General features: G+C 41.0%; 1 protein-coding gene across 1 annotated transcript in view; it reads right to left on the reverse strand.

Annotated features, from left to right (window-relative positions):
• Positions 1-404: 404 nt before the first annotated feature.
• LOC145400789 (uncharacterized) overlaps positions 405-20,870 on the reverse strand; it is a 30,113-nt gene continuing 9,647 nt past the window's right edge. The window contains exons 3-5 of the mRNA XM_080273226.1: positions 4,825-5,060; positions 1,984-2,104; positions 405-530 (exon numbers count right to left, since the gene is read on the reverse strand). Coding sequence (XP_080129352.1) covers positions 405-530; positions 1,984-2,104; positions 4,825-5,060 — 483 coding nt within the window. The remainder of the gene's footprint in view (positions 531-1,983; positions 2,105-4,824; positions 5,061-20,870) is intronic.

Below are 20,870 nucleotides of genomic sequence, written 5' to 3' on the forward strand. Positions count from 1 at the left end.
TACTTTGAGGAAGATCAGAATTTTGGTAAAATGGAAGGTCTACCATAAGTAACGACATATAGTCAAGACATTTACCTAAGCATTCTTTTCCTTGTTAGGGAGAATTGTGTATTGTTACTAAGGCCATCCCTATGCAGCGTCATGGAATAGACAGATGAATAGATAAAATGGTTAAGAGCTTATGCGGAACGTATTCTCGTTGAAACTGTAACACCTCTTCATTAGTAATGTAATTTATAATACACTTTATCATCCTCTTGTATGTAAGGTTCATAAGGTATTTCGACATAAAAAGCAAAAAAGAACAACCAAGACATTATGTAGATGAACTGTGGAAAATGCATTTCAAAGATGAAGCTACGAATTCCGAGTCAGCGAGAACACGTTTAATTGTGGCAGTGGCGTCACCTGGTGCCTGGAGGGAGGATGGAGACGTCAGCACAGGCGCGAAACTCCTCCTGAGGGCCACACCCCAGCGCTCCCATCCCGTTCTCACACAAGCCCCAGTTGTTGCCACTCACGTAGCGCCACTGGCAAAGTAACAAAGCATACACATCATTTAGCTTTTTTTTTTTTTCAATATTGCAGATGAAAAATACTTCATCGCCAAATTCATTGCCATATCCCAACCCTTGTCATTGCTGGCGTGTGCCCACTGGACAGTAGAGAGCCGACCACTTCAACCAGTTATTGCAGGAGATCTTTTGTTGAAGTTAATATTGAAGAACTGTGTTGTGAGAGCATTGTGAAGGAGAGGTGCATAAGTGTGTTCTGATGTGGGGTGCTGCATTGCATTGTGGGCATAATGCATTGTTTGTGATCTGTAACCTGTTTTGCTTACTGAGACTGGAAAGGCTGATGGTCGCATCGTGGATTGGATGTGTGCACTCGTGTCCCCTTTCTTAGAGATACTTCTTAGGAGTGAGTGTTTTTAATTCAAGAAGGATTCTGTTTAGCTGGGGATTTTGAATGGCTGTGATGATTGTGCGTTTATTTAAGTGTTTGTGGAGTGTGTTGAGGTGTGAGTCGTGTTGGGATGTTGTTTTTGTTTCTTTTTGCTGAGGACTGATAAAATATGAAGTTATATCGATGATACGGGTTCTAAGCTAAGAGGACGAACTGTCTACGTTTCATGTTCATATTATCTTTGATTTGGAGTATTAGTGTTTCGTAAGATAAATGCCTTGTACTTGAGGCTTTTTGTACATTGTGGTAGTAGGCTATTATTAAGACATTGTTATGTGTTTTTGAAGCATTTACCTGTTTGTGTTTGCTAAGGCCAAGCTTGGGCACTATTGAACCGTTGTTGGCTGTTTGCAGAAATTCCTTCTGCTGTTCGAAGGCAGTGGTTGGGAGTGCTTTAAAAGCATCGAATTTAAGAGATGCCTTTGTACTGATGCTTCTTGTGTGTTCAGAAAAGGTGATGTGTGTGTCCTGGAACGTCCATCATTTGGGTACACCAGTGTCACCATTGGAAGGTTTCCGTCACTAGCAAAATTTTTACCCTATTCCCCGCTATTGAACATAGTTGATGTAGGTGAAAATCAGGATACAGAAAAAAGAAAGCACAAAAGTATGGAAGCATCAATGTTTTGTGGATTCCAATGGGGATGGGGGACACAGTTGGTGCAGGTGAGAATGGGGGTGGACAACACAATAGGTGCAGGTGGGGTGAGGGTGGGGCACTCAGTGGATGGGGGTGGAATACATAGTGGATATAGATAGGGGTGAGGGTGGGATACACAATAGGTTTAGACAAGGGTAAGGGTGGGATACACAGGGGGTGTAGGTAGGGGTGAGGGTGGGGTACACAGTGGGTGTTGGTAGGGGTGAGGGTGGGGTACACAGTGGGTGTTGGTAGAGGCGCTGGTGGGATACACAATGGGTGTAGGTGGGGATGAAGGTGGGATACACAGTAGATGTAGGTGGGGGTGATGGTGGGATGCACAGAAGGTGCAGGTGGGGTGAGGGTGGGGGACTCACCTGGAACACACAGTGGATGCATGTTAGGGTGGGGGGGAGGCTAAACATGGCGGTGTGAAGTCCAGTGTCGTCGGAGATGTTAAAGTTGTAGCCAGAACCGTCCGCCAAGGGAAGTTGGTGACTGCGGCCAAGCAAAACCATCAACACAACTTGTACAAAAATTAGAAAGATGTGTTTCGACAAACAACACCAAGACTGTTATTTTAATGATACATTTGAGATTTGCAGAAATAAACAGGAAGCCCTGCTGTATGTGCTCTCACTCGTATAAAAGCTTTACAGTATTGGATTTAAAATTTGTTTTGAACACCACAGACTATAAAGAAAATGTAAAATTTAAAATGAAAAATAGAGCTGTTAGTCCAGTTTTTTTTTTTTTTTTTTTTTTTTTTATGTGTTCGACTCTGGGCATAGGCTTCACAGCCTGCCCCCAAGGCCCAGCAGTCCTCTTGCATACTAGCAAGGGGTATATGTCAGAGCTATATATTCCTTTTCATTAATGAGACATCGTAGCATTTCTTCCATATCCATATATTTTGCATTTTATACCCTAATATGCCCTCCATAGTATCGTTTAAAACTACATCGATATCTATCTATCTATCTATCTATAGCCCGACGCCCTAATCCCGCAAAGGGTGGCCGCAGACAAAACGCCTCCAAGTCACTCTGTCACCCACCATTTGACTACCCTCCCCCCAACTCACCCCCCCTCCCTCATATACCTCTCAACTCCATCCCTCCACCTCATCCTTGGTCTACCCCTCCCTCTCCCTCCCTCCACCTCACCTACATACACCCTCTTAGTCAGTCTTTCATTCTACCATTCTCTCCACATGTCCAGACCACCTCAGTGTATTTCTCCTAATCTTTTCAACCACATCCACATCTACCCCACAACGTTCCTTCACTTCTTCATTCGTCAACCTGTCCCTCCACATCACTCCACATGCTCCTCTCAAGTAACTCATTTCCACTGCTCTCACTCTTGACTTGTTCCCCTCTTGCAAGGTCCACGCCTCGCTTCCATATGTCAGGGTAGGGATCACAATACCATCATGCAGTGACTTCTTAACTTCCATATTCACCTCCCTATTTCTCATCACTGCATTCAGTGTACCAACAACCTTACTTCCCTGCTGTACCCTTTCACGTACTTCATCCCCCAATGTTCCATCCTTACTCATCACACTACCCAAGTACTTGAATGCACTCACATTCTCCATATCCTCACCATCCAACCTCACTGCACACTCTGTGACTTCATTCCTCTCAAACACCATAACTTTACTTTTGTTTACATTAACTTTCAGCTTCCTCCTCCTACACACTGTCCCAAATTCTTTCACCAAACCTTGCAACTCCCATTCATCTTCACTCAACAATACTGTATCATCAGCAAACAGCAACACCGGAAGCTTCCAAATCTCACCCTCATTCATTAGGGCCACCCCCACATCCACTGCCCTACCTTGCACCTCCTTTACAACCCCATCCATATATATATTAAACAGCCATGGAGACATCACACACCCCTGTTTCAGTCCCACATTGAGATCAAAGAACTCACTCAGCTCACCATCCACTCGCACCGTAGCCCTAGCTCCCTCGTACATACTCTTCACAGCGTTCAACAATTTCCCCTCCACTCCATATATTCTTAATACCTTCCACATACCTTGCCTATCTATTCTGTCATAAGCTTTCTCCAAGTCCATGAAGGCAGCATACACTTTCCTTCCCTTCTTTAGATACTTCTCCACTAAACATCTCAGAACAAATATCTGATCTACACACCCTTTTCCCTTCCTAAATCCCCCTTGTTCTTCTCCAACTAGCTCCTCTGTCATATGCCTAACCCTATCAATGAGTATTCTACCATATATTTTACCAGTCACACTAAGAAGGCAAATACCCCTATGGTTACCACATACTTCTCTCTCCCCTTTTCCTTTGTACAGAGGAACAATTATACCTGATTTCCAGTCCTCTGGAACCCTTCCCTCTTCCCAAGCCAATCTACACAACTTCCATATCCACTCCACAACAATCTCACCCCCATACCTAAGCATTTCACCACACACTCCATCAATTCCTGGGGCCTTTCCCATCTTGATCTTCTTCATCGCTTCCAATACTTCCAACCTACTGATCTCTTCCTCCCTCCTCTCATCTCTTCTTCTCCCAGCCATTCCCCAACCACTTATACTCATACTGCTCTCACTCTCTACATTCAACAAATCCTCAAAGTGCTCCTTCCATCTCCTCAATTTCTCTCTCTTCTCCACCAACAATCTATTATTCCTATCTTTCACTCCCCTACTATTTCCCCCTTCACACTGCCTTACTTTCTTTACCTCCTTCCAAAACAATTTCTTACTCTCCCTCCATTTCACACTCAGATTCCTCCCAAACTCTTCATCCACTTTCTTCTTACTCTCCATCACCAGTCTCTTAACCTCCCTTTTCCTGCTCACATATACCTCTCTCTTCTCTCTCTCATCTTCTCCCCTACCTCTACTCGCCAACCATTCACCATATGCCTTCTTCTTTTGTTCCACAGCTCGTTTCACCTCATCATTCCACCATGCTGTCCCTTCCACACCCTTGCATCTCCTCCTCACTCCACAAACCGCCTCACACGCTGCGCTTATCTCTTCCGTGAATATCTTACATACGTCTAACACCCCTTCCATCTGCTGTAGCTCATACCTTCCCAATCTTTCTTCCACAGTGATAAATATTACATGGACCATAAGGGTGTAATATACAATATAATTACCAGGAGAAAAGACATTACCAAATCAACAGAGCCTAGTAGAACACAGCTTTCAGACTCACGCATCAAGGCACTCCTGTGTGGCCTCAGGGTTGGCATCAGGACAGATGCGCGCCTCAAAGTGTCCGAGGTGGTTGCTGGTGATGTCAACGGTGAGGATGATGTCCTGACCCTGCGTGTATTGCCTCACCAGCGTGCCAGTGGCGTATAGTCCGTCGGGCGCCTCATGTGGTCGCGGCACATCATCCCAAGCGTCACCACAAATGCCACACTTACCACCGTTCACATCATACTGGTGCTGCATCATACCATATTTAATGTTTGTGTCAACTATAGAATACGATTTTTTTTTTTTTTTCATACTGTACATAAACATCACATTATATCATTGGTGTAACCTGTCGATCTGGCCATTTTAACAGGCTAATTCAATCCTGAACAGGTATATGCGAGTGATCTTAACGCTAAGTGCGCAGTTTATGTGTCGATACGTTTCATGGCTACCGAGTCATATTGATCCTTGTAGTTGTGATCAAGGCTAAACTATCATTAAGGATGTAGGTGTTTTCTCTGTAACTGTTCAGTACTCTGTGACATTAATCTATGTTTCTACAGCACCTGTTTAAGCCTGTAAAGAAATTAAAATGCCAACTTCTTGGTACGAATAAATTTTAGTCTAATTATATTCTTAACCAATGCTTGTGCATGAAATGTTGGAAATATCTTCAAATGATATGGTCCAAGCAAATGGGAGCCTACATTTAATTGGTTAAGCATTCATATGGATTTCGCTATAAAGTACGATTTGTTAGATAATGTTCGACACGTCAATGACTGGTCTCCCAATGCATATATCCTAACTGCCTCGACAGTGGCGGGGTTACACCCTTGTGTACCTGTACCATGATTTTAAAAATGAGAAGCCAATTTACAGACATTAAGAAGGACCGTGAAAAGGAACGACTGAAATGCCATAACAACAGGAAAATATTAGATAGGGGTATGCCTGGAATAGCATATGAGAGAACTATATTGAGCTAATATTACAAGACATCTTATAAGATATGGGCACGCTTGAAAATAATCGAATTACATTCCCATCAACAATAGTAACGCACCCCTGCAAAATGGCAGTAATATGATAAACAAGAGATGGATATGATCTAATGACTCACCCTTGGAAAACACATGGACACCAAACATTCGGATTCGTCTAAATCAGACATGTTGAGCTGAGGAATGAAGTACTGGCATGGTCACCAATTTCACTATTAACATCCATAGCATTCAATATAGCTGCGGTGTAATTTATGTCAATGGAATGTTTTCTTGGAACAGTAAAAGATGTGCCGCGACCTGACATAGTGCCTGTCTGTGCGATTATTCGTTTCTTTCAAGAGAATGGTAGTAGATATCGACCTATATGTTTTTTCATTAAGCCAGGGTAAGTCTAGGAAGTGTCAAAAATATCAAACAAAAATATTCGCAATCGCGCGCGACACGACTGCACAAAATTGTCAAAAATCACGACCCGCAAAAATATGTGACTTTTTGTCAGCATTGGTCATTGTGGGCTCCATAATGGTATGGAACCAGATAATGGTATTTGCAAACATTTTGTGATGGAACGGCTATTAGGTAGTCACGTAAGTTTTTGCAGGCAAGAACTAATATATATATATATATAGAGAGAGAGAGAGAGAGAGAGATATATATATATATATATATATATATATATAAAGTGTTTGACATTCCAGTCAGGAATCGAACCCAGGACCTCTAACAAGAAGTTAGGCACCGTTACCACTACACCATGGCGTGATATAAGTCAAAGCACCTGAAATCCTTGAAGAACCAGGTAAATCCGTTATGGGAGTTTTTTTTTTTTTTTTTTTTCAATGCCAACCTATATGATAACATATTTCAGACACATCAGAATTTTTGCTTGGGCCTACGTAGTAGAGCATATAATGGAAAAATCGTGCAAATGGCGACGCAAGAATGAAATTTGGCATGATCAAACCCTAGGGGCTACTTATCAAATCGGCCCAATTGGTCATTTGGATATCCAAGATGGCGGCCATTTTTAAGATGGCTGCCAAACTGACCTTCGAAAAATGATTTTTTTTCTTTTTTAGAAAGTGATGTAGTTGATCACTCTAAATGATCTTAGCGTTGATAGGTATGTTTTCAAGCATGCTCAGATGATTTTTTCTAATTCTGTTACTCTCAGATATATATGTCTTATTTATGGCTGGTTTTATGTACTGGTTTTATGTTTTGTCCTGAGAGCAAGGCTTGCTCGCTTCTAACATTGTACATATCAGTAACTACTAATATAATAATACACGGGGTGTAGAGTTCTAGTGGTAGAGGTAGTACGTTTGTTTTAGCATTCAGCCACATGCTTTGCATGGACTGCTGACACTGGTCCTCACCTATGTACATGCTGTACATGTACACAGCAACGGCCATATCCCGGTACACAGCGTTGGCTCACAGGCTAAACTAAGTGAGGGTAGCATGTAGAGCAGGGGTCGGCGGCAACCTTTTGAACATGGTGTGCCAATTTATAATTAATGCCAATTTTTTCGCCACTTTGCGTGTCAGGTAAGATTTTTTAACACTGTAGCGACAGTGTTAATTGATTTAGTAAGAAAGGATGTGCCCACCTCTCTCTCTCTCTTTCTTTCTCTCTCTCTCCCTCTCTCTTTGCATTTTCAATATTTTCTTTGTTACACTGGATCACGTTGAGTGCCATAGTATAACACTTCACGTGCCAAGTCTGGCACGCGTGCCTAGGGTTGCCAACCCCTGATGTAGAGGGTCTCTGCATGTCAGGGAGTAATTGGCGGCCACTGCCAGGACACACTGGTGACAGCACTGCTGTGCAACCCAGTATGGGATTCAGTGTCAGCTAAGAAAATGCATGTCATAAAGCAATAGCTAAGTGTCCCTAATGTTGCTTAACCAGCCCCATATCAATTAAACAGCAGCACCTGAATTGACAGGATGTGCCAGTGCAGGAAAGCCGAGCCAAGGATAGCGGGGTTTTAGTTATCTGGATGATGTACAAATTGCACAGGACTATTAACACTGGATGAACAGTCGGACTAGCTGTAGGGCAAAAGGCATGAACCTAGTTGTCCCATACAAGAAAGTGCTCATCACGATGGTAAAAGGATAAACAGTCGGTCCTGAAGGTCAAAAATTGTTATGGACACAAAATCTACCAACGAATCATTCCTCACTGACTGGGCAAAGTGTTGTCTTTGCCAGCAGGTTGAGAAGGAAAATCTTTAGTCTCCACGTGCAAATCCTTCCAAAAAAGGAGATGACTGTTACAAGACCTTGGCAAGAAATAATACTAAATTTCATTCAACCAGTGCACAAAAAGGCTTGACCTTGCAAGGCTTGTTGATGATGATGGGATAGAGGAGACCTTCAGGAGAAACAAGGCACAGTATCATGAGAGTTTCGGGCTTCTGTTCAACAACACAAAGTTAAATAGAGCTAAGAAAAGGCGAATCTCTGCATCTGCTACAGAGGAGGGCAGCAGTAGCAAGATACCGCAAATGGTCAGAGACACCAAATCAACAGAATTCCTTCTATATGAGGAAGAAACTTCGGGAGTTGACATAAGACATGCAATGACAATGATACTGAATAAAAGACTGAATGATTGTTCGAGACACTTGGCGATGAAAAACTTCTTGCCAAACTAAGTGCAGGAGATGTGGCACAAGAACTGAAGTAACGCCCTCGCTGCCTGACAGACCTGTACAACCGAGAAAGAACACACCAAAAAAGCTAATGAGCACTGATTTTATACGTTTTTTTTTTTTCCACCACTGCGTAGAGAACAAGTCTCATGTGTGGGGAGGCTGCCCACACACAGCTCTTCTCAACAGGATGGAGTCAAATGGTTTTTGTTTCATTAACTCTCCTCCTCTTACTGATTCTCTTCAACCTCTGTCTCATTGCCGCACTGTTGCATCTTTATCTCTTTTCTATGCTACATCAATGTTCATTGCTCCTCTGAACTGTCTGCTTGCATCACTTCACCACTACGGTGGGCACATAGCACTCGTTTAGCAACAAACTCTCATCCCATTTGTCAAACTCTCTAATGCAAGAATTAACCCCAACTCCCAATCCTTCATGTATGCAACAGCTCAGCTCTGAAACTATCTCTCTTTGTTTTTCCTACTACCTACGATCTCTAGTCTTTCAAACGCAGTGTGTTCAGGCATCTCGAACTGAATGGTTCTTGAATTTGGCTTTCTGTTTTTTTTTTTTTTTTTTTTTTTTTTTTTTTTTTTTTGTGGGAGCAGTTCGCAGGCCCCTGGCCTTTTGTTTTCTTCTTTGAATATATATATATATATATATATATATATATATATATATATATATATATATATTATGCGAGGAAGAAGGAACTAAAGGCCGCTAGCCCGCAATTATTGTTCCTTCCAAGAGAAAAACAAAATACAAGAGAGAGCCAAATTCAAGATCCGATCATTTCGAGATGCCTGGACACACTGCGTTTGCAAGACTGGAGATCATAGGAAGCAGGAAATACAGACAGAGGGAGACAGTTCCAGAGTTGACCTGTTGCATAAATGAAGGACTGGGAGCAACGGTCAACTCTTGCATTAGAGAGTTGGACAGAAAAGGGATGAGAGTTTGCTACTAGACGGGTGCTACACACCCGTCGTAGAGGTGGAGGAATGCATGCAAACAGTTCAGAGGAGCAGTGACAACTGAAGTAGTGATAGAAAAGAGATAAAGATGCAACAGTGCGACGAAGAGACAGGTTGAAAGGAGTCAGTAAGAGGAGGATAGTTAATGAGACGAAAAGCCTTTGACTCCACCCTGTTGAGAAGAGCTGTATGTGGGGAGCCTCCCCACACATGAGAGTTGTATTCTAAACAGGGGCGGATAAAACAGGGCAAAACTGTATAGAGCCAACAATTTTGCAGGAATAAAGAAGGAACGGAGTCGGCTTAGCACACCTAATCTAATGTATACCGGTATATATATATATATATATATATATATATATATATATATATATATATATATATATATATATATATATATAGTAATCAGCACATCAGCAATGGACCCATGGCACCGTAATTTCCATAAAAGACAAATAAGGATGGAGATGACACCCGCCAGCATTTTCTTTCAATATATTTCTCCGAATTTTCGGACACTACACGTGGCCATCATCAGGGTACATATGTGGGATCCTACCAAAGAGCAACACTCGTTGTACTACAACAGATATGGATCTAAAGTTAATCATTTTCTATATACTTTATATATGTATTATTAAAATGAAGAACATGAACACAAATTATAAACTAACATAAACCAAACTTATCAAATCTATAGTCTTCGTATAGTATAAATAAAGACAAGAAAAGGAAACTACAGCAAAAATACACATATAAAATTAATACACAGAAGCAATGCACAAAAAATATAATAATATAATAATAGGCGATAACCTGAGAAACAGGATTAAGGAAATTGCAAATTACAACTATAGTTTAGCCAGAAGGCATTGGGATAAAATTCATTCCATGGTGTTCAAGAAGGAGGACATAAAAGTGCTTGAAGAACTTGGTGCTGATGACTCCATTGTGATAGTTAGACCGGACAAAGGGAAAGGAGTTGTTGTCATGGATAAACTGGACTATCTGAGTAAGATGGGAGGGATACTTAATGACGAAACTAAATTTATAGAGATTAAAGGTGATATATTTGACACTACTGTGAAACTTGAGGATAGATTGAACAGAATGCTTAGATCTATTAAGGATAAGATAGGATCTGTAACTTTTAATAATTTATATGCGTCAGGTTCAGTCCCTGGAGTTATGTGTGGTTTACCCAAGGTTCACAAGTCAGGAGTTCCTCTTAGACCAATAGTTTCCTCCATTAAGACAGCGGTGTATAACTTGGCTAAATTTCTACAACCTTTGGTGATACCACTCACGACTAATGAGTTCACTGTTTCGAATTCTAGTAGTTTTGTTAGAGAAATTTTAGCACTAAAGTTACCGAAAGAGTCTATATATTATCTAGTTATGATGTACAATCTTTGTTTACAAATGTACCTCGATGAGACTTTGGATATAATTTTGGAGAATTATAAACCATCAGACTTTTTCGATATAAGTAAGGAGCTAATCAGGAGATTGTTTAAATTTGTCACTTCTGAATCTTGCTTTCTTTTTAACAGTAAATTATATAATCAGGTTGACGGTGTCACCATGGAGTCTAGCTTAGGTCCAATTTTTGCTAATGCTTTTTTATGTAATAAGGAGGTTAAATGGTTAAGGGATTGTCCGATTGATTTTAGGCCTATATATTATAAGAGATATGTGGATGACACGTTCCTAATGTTCAAATGTGAGGAGGATAACCGTAGATTTTTCCAGTATTTGAATAGTAGGCATAAAAACATAAGGTTTACGTGTGAAAAGGAAAATATTGGTTCACTGTCATTTTTGGACATTCTTATTACAAAGTCTGGTAGTGGGTTTGTTACTGGGGTTTATAGAAAACCTACATACACAGGTCTTGGATTAAGTTGGTTTAGTTTTTGCCCTCGGATCTATAAGGTTAATTCAGTCAAAACCTTGCTAAATAGGGCCTATGATATCTGCTCCAGCTATATGACTTTTCATGAGGAAATATGTAAATTGAGAAGCTATTTTGTAAGTAACAACTATCAGCAAGAATTGTTTGACTGTATTCTTAAGAAATTTCTTAGCAACAGGCTGTCACAGGACTATAGAAAGAAATGTGATGTACATAAGTTGATGAAATATGTTAAGATGTCATTTTATGGTAAAATTAGTTATGAGTATCGTAAGTTAGTTATGAACATTTTAAGAAATAGTTTCCCTGCCGTAAATTTTAGGATTATCTTTACCAACGATTTCAGAATAGGATCTTTTTTCAACTTCAAGGATCGTGTGCCGGACCCTCTGTGCTCGAATATTGTTTACAAGTTCACTTGTCCTAGTTGTCAGGCTAGGTATGCGGGGTGCTCTAGTTACTAGTAGGGCATTCCGAATACGAGTATTCGAGCACATTGGGAAAAGTTACAGGTCTGGAAAGTTTTTGCATAAGATGTCCTTCTCTGCTGTTAGGGATCATTCACTGAACAACGATCACCCTTTCACGCTGAATGATTTTCAAATTATTGGTAGGTTTGAGACTCACGGGGATGCATTATTGGGAGAAAAACTGTTCATTAAAAAGCTTTTTCCGGAATTAAATATTGTAAACAATACTTAGTGGTTTGATGTCTGACCTGTCATTTGACATAGTTGTACCAGTTCCTTACGAGCTCTATTCAGCTTAGTGTCTTGGGGGCTTTACTTCTGATTGGTGAGCTTTATATTTTTTGTGCATTGCTGCTGTGTATTAATTTTATATGTGTATTTTTGCTGTAGTTTCCTTTTCTTGTCTTTATTTATACTATACGAAGACTATAGATTTGATAAGTTTGGTTTATGTTAGTTTATAATTTGTGTTCATGTTCTTCATTTTAATAATACATATATACAGTATATAGAAAATGATTAACTTTAGATCCATATCTGTTGTAGTACAACTAGTGTTGCTCTTTGGTAGGATCCCACATATGTACCCTGATGATGGCCACGTGTAGTGTCCGAAAATTCGGAGAAATATATTGAAAGAAAATGCTGGCGGGTGTCATCTCCATCCTTATTTGTCTTTATATATATATATATATATATATATATATATATATATATATATATATATATATATATATATATTGCCAGACGCCTCAATCCCGTTTGGGGTGGCCACAAACAAATCGCCTCCAAGTCGCCCTGTCCCCCGCCATTTCACTGCCCTGCTCCCAACTCACACCCCCTCTCTCATATACCTCTCCACCCCATCCTTCCATCTCATCCTCGGCCTCCCCCTCCCTCTTCCCCCCTCCACCTCACTCACATACACTCTCTTCGTCAGTCTTTCACCCTCATATATATATATATATATATATATATATATATATATATATATATATATATATATATATATATATATATATATATAAGTACTCCCCCAGTATCCCTGCTTGTCGTAAAAGGCGACTAAAAGGGATCGCGGAGGGTTAGTGCCCACCCACGGAAAACAACTAACTAAAAAGACAAACAATAAGCCTCGGACAAGGACTGACCAAAAGATGACGACCAAGGACAGGACAAAGGACATGGTTACCGGAACTTGGAATGTAAGGGGACCGAATGATGAGGTGAAAGAGAGAGAGATTGTCCAGGTGCTTGAGGGTGTGAAAGTTGATGTATGCGGATTAACTGAAACGAAATGGAGAGGTGAGAGTGAGAGAGAATGGGAGTATGGATGGGGTATATGTGCAGGAGTAGGTGAGAATGAGAGGGCAAAAGAAGGAGTATGTATAGTTGTGAGTAAAAGATGGAAGAAGAGCATAAAAGAGTATGGATTAGTTGGGTCAAGGATTGTGTGGGTAAGATTGAAAGTTGGAATACAAATGTGGGCGATTGTGTGTGTGTATGCGCCAACGTAAGATCGTGCAAGCAGAGTGAGAGAAGAGTTCTGGACAAATGTGGAAGTTTGCATGGAAAAGTTTGGAAGGAATGAAAGAGTGTTTTTGATCAATGATATGAATGGTAAAGTAGGGAATGTGAAGGTGGATGGAATAGTTGCTGACTGGGGTGTGCCTGCTGAGATAGACGAGAATGGCAGTGCGTTAGTGGACATCTGTGCTGGGAGGGGGTTGGTGATAGCCAATACCCTCTTCAGGCACAAGATGGTCCACAGGTATACATGGCGAGTGTTGAGAAGGGTGGGTGGTGAACTGAATGAAAGGAAGGCAATGATTGATTATATGTGTGTGTTGATGAAAGGATGCAAAAGGGTGTAATGGATGCAAGAGCTTATAGAGGTTGGGGGAGTGGACTTTCTGACCACTACTTGATGGTGGCCAGAATCAAGGTCCAATTAGGATGGAGATATACAAGAAGGGAGGGATGGGAAGAAGGAGTATTTGTAAGGAGAGTGGAAAGGTTACAAGAGGATGAGAAAAAGGCAGAGTATAAGAGAGAAGTGGAGGAACGATTGGGCAAAAATGAATTGGAGCAGATCGGGGACATGGAAGGTGTGTGCAGGATATTTACAGAAGAAATATGTGCAGCATGTAATGTGGTGTGTGGGATGAAGAGAAGACGGAGGGGGGTGCAAGGAAGAGCGTGGTGGAGTGAAGAGGTAAGACAGGCTGTGGCACAAAAGAAGAAAGCATACAATGAATGGATGAGAAACAGGGGCGTGGAAGAAGCTGAGAGGCGGAAGAGAGAGTTATATGTAGAAAGAAAGAGAGAGGTGAAAAGATTAGTAAGAGAGAGTAAGAAGAGAGCAGATGAGGAATTTGAAAGGAATTTGAGTGTAAAGTGCAGGGACTGGAAGAAAATGTTCTGGAAAGAGGTGAAAAGAGTAAGACAGGGTGGAAGTGAAGTTAGCAGGGGAGTGAAAGAGAAAAATGGTAGATTACTCGTGGAGAAGGGAGAAAAAGTGAGCAGATGGAGAGAACACTTTAAGGAACTGTTGAACATAGAGGATGAAAGTAATGCGAGTATAAGTGGCTGGGGAATGGCTTGGAGGAGGAGGGAGGTGAGAAGACAGGAAGAAATCAGTAAGCTAGAAGTTGTGGAAGCAATGAAGAAAGTTAAATTGGGGAAAGCCCCAGGAATTGATGGAGTGTGTGGTGAAATGCTGAAGTATGGGGGAGAGATAGTAGTAGACTTGATGTGGAAAATGTGCAGATTGGCCTGGGAGGAAGGTAGAGTCCCGGAGGATTGGAAGTCAGGTATAATTATTCCCTTGTACAAAGGAAAAGGGGAAAAAGAAGTTTCTGGAATTCATAGGGGCATCTGTCTTCTTAGTATAATACGAAAAGTCTATGGTAGGATACTTATTGACAGAGTTAGAGAAAGAATAGAGGAATTAGTTGGAGAAGAACAGGGAGGCTTTAGGAAGGGAAGAGGTTGTGTAGATCAGATATTCATTCTTAGATCTTTAGTGGAAAAGTTTCTAGAGAAGGGAAAGAAGTTGTACGCGGCTTTCATGGATTTGGAGAAAGCATATGACAGGGTGGCTAGACAAGGACTGTGGAAAGTATTAAGAATATATGGAGTAGATGGGAAGTTGTTGAATGCTGTGAAGAGTATATATGATGGTTCTAAGGCTGCAGTGCGTGTGGATGGTGAAGTGAGTGAATTTTTCTCTTTGAAGGTTGGGTTGAAACAGGGATGTGTCATGTCTCCATGGTTGTTCAATCTGTACATGGATGGGGTAATAAAAGAGGTATAAGGTAGCGTAGTGGATGTTGGAGTGGCCCTGGTGAGAGAGGGTAGGTTTGGAAACTCCCTGTACTGTTATTTGCAGATGATACTGTGTTGTTGAGTGAAGACGAAGGAGAGCTGCAAGGCTTGGTGGATGAGTTTGGGAGAGTGTGTAAGAAATGGAATCTAAACATGAATGTAGGGAAGAGTAAAGTGATGGTCTATGAGAGAGGTGAAGTCAGTGAATGTACAGCGAGGTTGGATGGTGAGGAACTCGAAAATGTGAGTACGTTTAAGTACTTGGGTAGTGTGATGAGTAAGGATCGAGGTTTGGAGGATGAAGTGCTTGAAAGGGTACAGCAGGGAAGAAAGGTTGCTGGTTCCTTGAAAACAGTGATAAGCAGCAGGGAAGTAAGCATGGAAGTGAAAAAGTTACTACATGACAGTATTGTGATACCAACTCTAACGTATGGAAGTGAAGCTTGGACGTTGTTGGAAGGACACAAGTCAAGAGTGAGAGCAGTGGAAATGAGTTATTTAAGAGGAGCCTGTGGAGTCACATGGAGAGACAGGCTGACGAATGAGAATATAAAGGAGCGTTGTGGTGTGGATGTGGATGTGATAGGAAATGTTTGGAGGAATACACTGAGGTGGTTTAGCCATGTAGAGAGGATGGAGGGTGAAAGACTGACGACGAGAGTGTATGTGAGTGAGGTGGAGGAGGGAAGAGGGGGGGGGAGGACGAGGATGAGATGGAGGGATGGGGTGGAGAGGAATATGAGAGAGGCGGGTGTGAGCTGGGCGTGGGGCAGTGAAATGGCTGGGGACGGGGAGACGTGGAGGCGATTTGTTTGTGGCCACCGCGAACGGGATTTAGGCGTCTGGCAATATATTTATATATATATATATATATATATATATATATATATATATATATATAAATATATATATATATATATAGATAGATAGATAGATATATAGATACATATATATATATATATATATATATATATATATATAGAGAGAGAGAGAGAGAGAGAGAGAGAGAGAGAGAGAGAGAGACGCTCTCTCTCTCTCTCTCTCTCTCTCTCTCTCTCTCTCTCTATATATATATATATATATATATATATATATATATATATATATATATATATATATATATATATATATATATATATATCTGTCTGTGTGTGTGTAACATTAGAAAAAATGATATCCTCGAGTATGAAAACTGATAGCGATCATTATGTTGCTTTCATATACTATAACCTACACAACTACTGTATTTTATTATTAAAACCATTGACTCGGGTGTGTTAGTTTAACGACATGTGGAGTACACGTTAACTGCCCTAGGCACGTGACTGCTTTCGGCCCACTTCGATGTTGCCAAATTCAAACTAACTGGAAGCTGGTAGTGAGGATGGGCGTATGTCCGAGCAATCTTAAAGTATAATAAATAAATTAGCTGTTAAGAACTTTGCCGACGTTATACTAAATCTAACCCTCCCTGGTTTTTTATTGACCACTGCATTGTCGTTGTTTGTTAATTGTTGTGTGGACTTGGTGATGGCATGATTAATGACTGAGCTGGCAGCATCAACATCTCGTGATTCTTGTCTCACATAGCGACTGCAAAGCTGGTTGAGTATTGTTACTTCTAGGCTAATAATTATGTACAGTCGTCAGCATAAATTCGCTGCAAGTCTACTCGCGTGATGTGAGTCCTTTTGTCTGGCAACAGTGTAAGGGGACTAGTTGCCACGTAGCCTTTTATACACTTTAACGACGTGTTTTTTAAAAATGGTACTGGAGGCTGGCTAGAGTACAATATTATGTATACCGTATTTAATAAGTATAAAAAAAAAGTGCAAAAGCTGACAATGTTATGAAACGACGTACGAGAGTAATACTCTGATATTCCTCATAACCGTGTCTAAACTCCCTTCCCCTCTCTCCCCCTTTCTCCTCCTGATGTCCTCCCACCCCTCCTTCCCCCTCCTACTCCCCACTCACGTTCATGCCTCTCCACTTTCTCCTCTCCTCACTCTACCTTCATTCATTTATCCACGGCATTAACCCGACTGGTGCATCACAATTCTCTCTTGACTGTTTACTAAACCAATACTGTCCTGTTCTCAATTGCTCGAAAAGCTTTAATAAAATGTATCCAAGGCTAATTACCAATATTCCTTCCTGTTCTAATCCCATTCTCACCCTCCCCGTCTGATTCCCACTCTTTTTATTCCAGTTGTCATTCTTTTCTCCACCCTTTGTCACTACCAACAGCCGCTAGATACAGAAACGTTTGAGGTCTCGTTCTTGTGATGTATTATTCCTTACTGTGTGTGTGTTTGTGTGTGTGTGTGTGTGTGTGTGTGTGTGTGTGTGTGTTTAGTGAGCCTGGCAGTTGATGGCTATTATTTCAGTAGGCGAAATTAAACAAACATTTGTGCCCATTCCTCCTACTTCCTCTGTCTGTCTGTCTGTCTGTCTGTCTGTCTCTCTCTCTCTCTCTCTCTCTCTCTCTCTCTCTCTCTCTCTCTCTCTCTCTCTCTCTCTCTTTCAAGGAAAATGTTCCCATCCTCCTCATACTGTTCACTGATTCATGAAGCAGAATCAGAACCCATCATGTTTCGAACTACTGCATCACGTTTGGAGTAAAGAGTGGGTGAAAAAGACTGAGGCATGGCAAGATACTCTCCAATGTAAGGAGCTAAAAGTTTCAGGAATAGACAAGAAATGGAGAAGAGTGCAGTTCATTACGTAGATCTGCGCCGTGGTTAAGGTAGACAGGGTGAGGAGAGAGGGGAGTGGAAATTAAGGAGCACGGGGGGGGGGGAGGTTGAGAGGTAGGGTGGGGAGGGACATGGGGTGGGTACGAGGGAGAGAGCAGAGGTTTCATCACTCTACAACATTTTTCTGTCGTCTTTTGCTCACTTTTATGCTAATCAGATATAAAGACTATTGCATTCTTGGCGATTTATAGCACTAATTCTTACAAACACGTCTTTAAAGCGTATAAAAGCCTGTGTGGCAACTAGTTCCTATACACTGTTGCCAAACAAAAACAACCACATCACACGAGCAGGCTTGCAGCGAATTTGTGCTGACGACTGTACATAGTTAGGTTAGCAACATGTTACTAAAATCAGTGTTTTAGGTCATAATCAGGAATTTCCTTGGGACTCACGAAAGTATTCAGAGTCTTCTTTATTTGGCCAGCCCATGTTTGGTACTGCACGCATTATTCTTTGCAAGGAAATTATTCTCGAATTATAAGTGGAAAAGAATGATTTTATAGTATTAATATTACTGTGCCCATTGTCTTAAGTACAACAGTGGCATTAGATTCGTTAAGCTGAAGTAAATGTTGTTGCATATATATTAGTATAATAATGAAAATGATGGTGACGATGCTGATGATGATAATGATGATGATAATAATAATAATAATAATAATAATAATAATAATAATAATAATAATAATATTGATAAAAAAAATTTATTATTATTACTATCATTATTGTTATCATTATTATTATATGTGAGCAGGAGAAAGGAGGTGAAGAGACTAGTGAAGGAGAGTAAGAAGAAAGTGGATGAAGAATCTGGGAGGAATCTGAGTGTGAAATGGAGGGAGAGTAAGAAATTGTTTTGGAAGGAGGTAAAGAAAGTAAGGCAGTGTGAAAGGGGAAATAGTAGGGGAGTGAAAGATAGGAATAATAGATTGTTGGTGGAGAAGAGAGAGAAATTGAGGAGATGGAAGGAGCACTTTGAGGATTTGTTGAATGTAGAGTGAGAGCAGTGCTAGTATAAGTGGTTGGGGAATGGCTGGATGAAGAAGAGATGAGTGGAGGGAGGAAGAGATCAGTAGGGCGAAAGTAGTGGAAACAATGAAGAAGATCAAGATGGGAAAGGCCCCAGGAATTGATGGAGTGTGTGGTGAAATGCTGAGGTATGGGAGTGAGATTGTTGTGGAGTGGAAGTTGCGTAGATTGGCTTGGGAAAAGGGAAGGGTTCCAGAGGACTGGAAATCAAGTATAATTGTTCCTTTATACAAAGGAAAAGGGGAGAGAGAAGTATGTGGTAACCATAAAGGTATTTGCCTTCTTAGTGTGACTGGAAACATATATGGTAGAATACTCATTGATAGGGTTAGGCATATGACAGAGGAGCTAGTTGGAGAAGAACAAAGGGGATTTAGGAATGGAAAAGGGTGTGTAGATCAGATATTCTTTCTAAGATTTTTAGTGGAGAAGTATCTAGAGAAGGGAAAGAAAATGTATGCTGCCTTCATGGACTTGGAGAAAGCTTATGACAGAATAGATAGGCAAGTTATGTGGAAGGTATTTAGAATATATGGAGTGGAGGGGAAATTGTTGAGTGCTGTGAAGAGTATGTAGGAAGGAGCTAGGGATACGGTGCGAGTGGATGGTGAGCTGAATGAGTTCATTGATCTCAATGTGGTACTGAAACAGGGTTGTGTGATGTCTGCATGGCTGTTTAATATACACATGGATGGGGTTGTAAAGGAGGTGCAAGGTAGGGCAACGGATGTGGGGCTGGCTCTAATGAATGAGGGTGAGATTTGAAAGATTCCGGTGTTGCTGTTTGCTGATGATACAGTATTGTCGAGTGAAGATGAATGGGCGTTGCAAGGTTTGGTGAATGAATTTGGGACAGTGTGTAGGAAGAGGAATCTGAAAGTTAATGTAAACAAGAGTAAAGTTATGGTGTTTGAGAGGAATGAAGTCACAGAATGTACTGTGAGGTTGGATGGCGATGATATGGAGAATGTGAGTGCGTGCATTCAAGGACTTGGGTAGTGTGATGAGTAAGAATGGAACTTTGAGGGATGAAGTGCGTGAAAGGGTACAGCAGGGAAGGAAGGTTGTTGGTACACTGAAAGCAGTGATGAGAAATAGGGAGGTGAGTATGGAAGTTAAGAAGTCACTGCATGATAGTATTGTGATCCCTACCCTGAGGTGTGGACCTTGCATGAGGGGAACAAGTCAAGAGTGAGAGCAGTGGAAATGAGTTACTTGAGAGGAGCATGTGGAATGACATGGAGGGACAGGTTGACGAATGAAGAAGTGAAGGAACGTTGTGAGGTGGATGTGGGTGTGGTTGAGATGATAAAGAGAAATACACTGAGGTGGTTTGGACATGTGGAGACAATGGAGAATGAAAGACTGACTAAGAGGGTGTATGTAGGTGAGGTGGAGGGAGGGAGAGGGAGGGGTAAACCGAGGATGAGGTGGAGGGATGGAGTTGAGAGGTATATGAGGGAGGGGGAAGTGAGCTGGGGGGAGGGTAGTCAAATGGTGGGTGACAGAGCGACTTGGAGGCGTTTTGTCTGTGGCCACCCTTTGCAGGATTAGGGCGTCGGGTTATAGATAGATAGAATATAGATAGATTATTATCATTATTACTATTATCATACTATTATTTCTAATGTTTATTATTATTAATTTTATCATTATTATTATTATTATTATTATTATTAATATTATTATTATTATCATCATTATTATTATTATTATTATTATTATTATTATTATTATTATATTCTATCTATCTATATACTCGGGTTGCTTCCCCCAAGGAAAGGAAGTAGCCGAGACAGGACGACATACTCCCAATTTACTCATCCACTCAAACACATTCATTCGCATCTTAGCCCCAAAGGGAAGGAAGGATAGATCCTCACAGCACCATACCGCCTGAGG

This window comes from Coenobita brevimanus, chromosome 53 (assembly GCF_032717465.1).
Source record: "Coenobita brevimanus isolate Jiangsu-jjx chromosome 53, ASM3271746v2, whole genome shotgun sequence".
In the NCBI taxonomy this organism is placed as follows: Eukaryota; Metazoa; Arthropoda; class Malacostraca; order Decapoda; family Coenobitidae; genus Coenobita; species Coenobita brevimanus.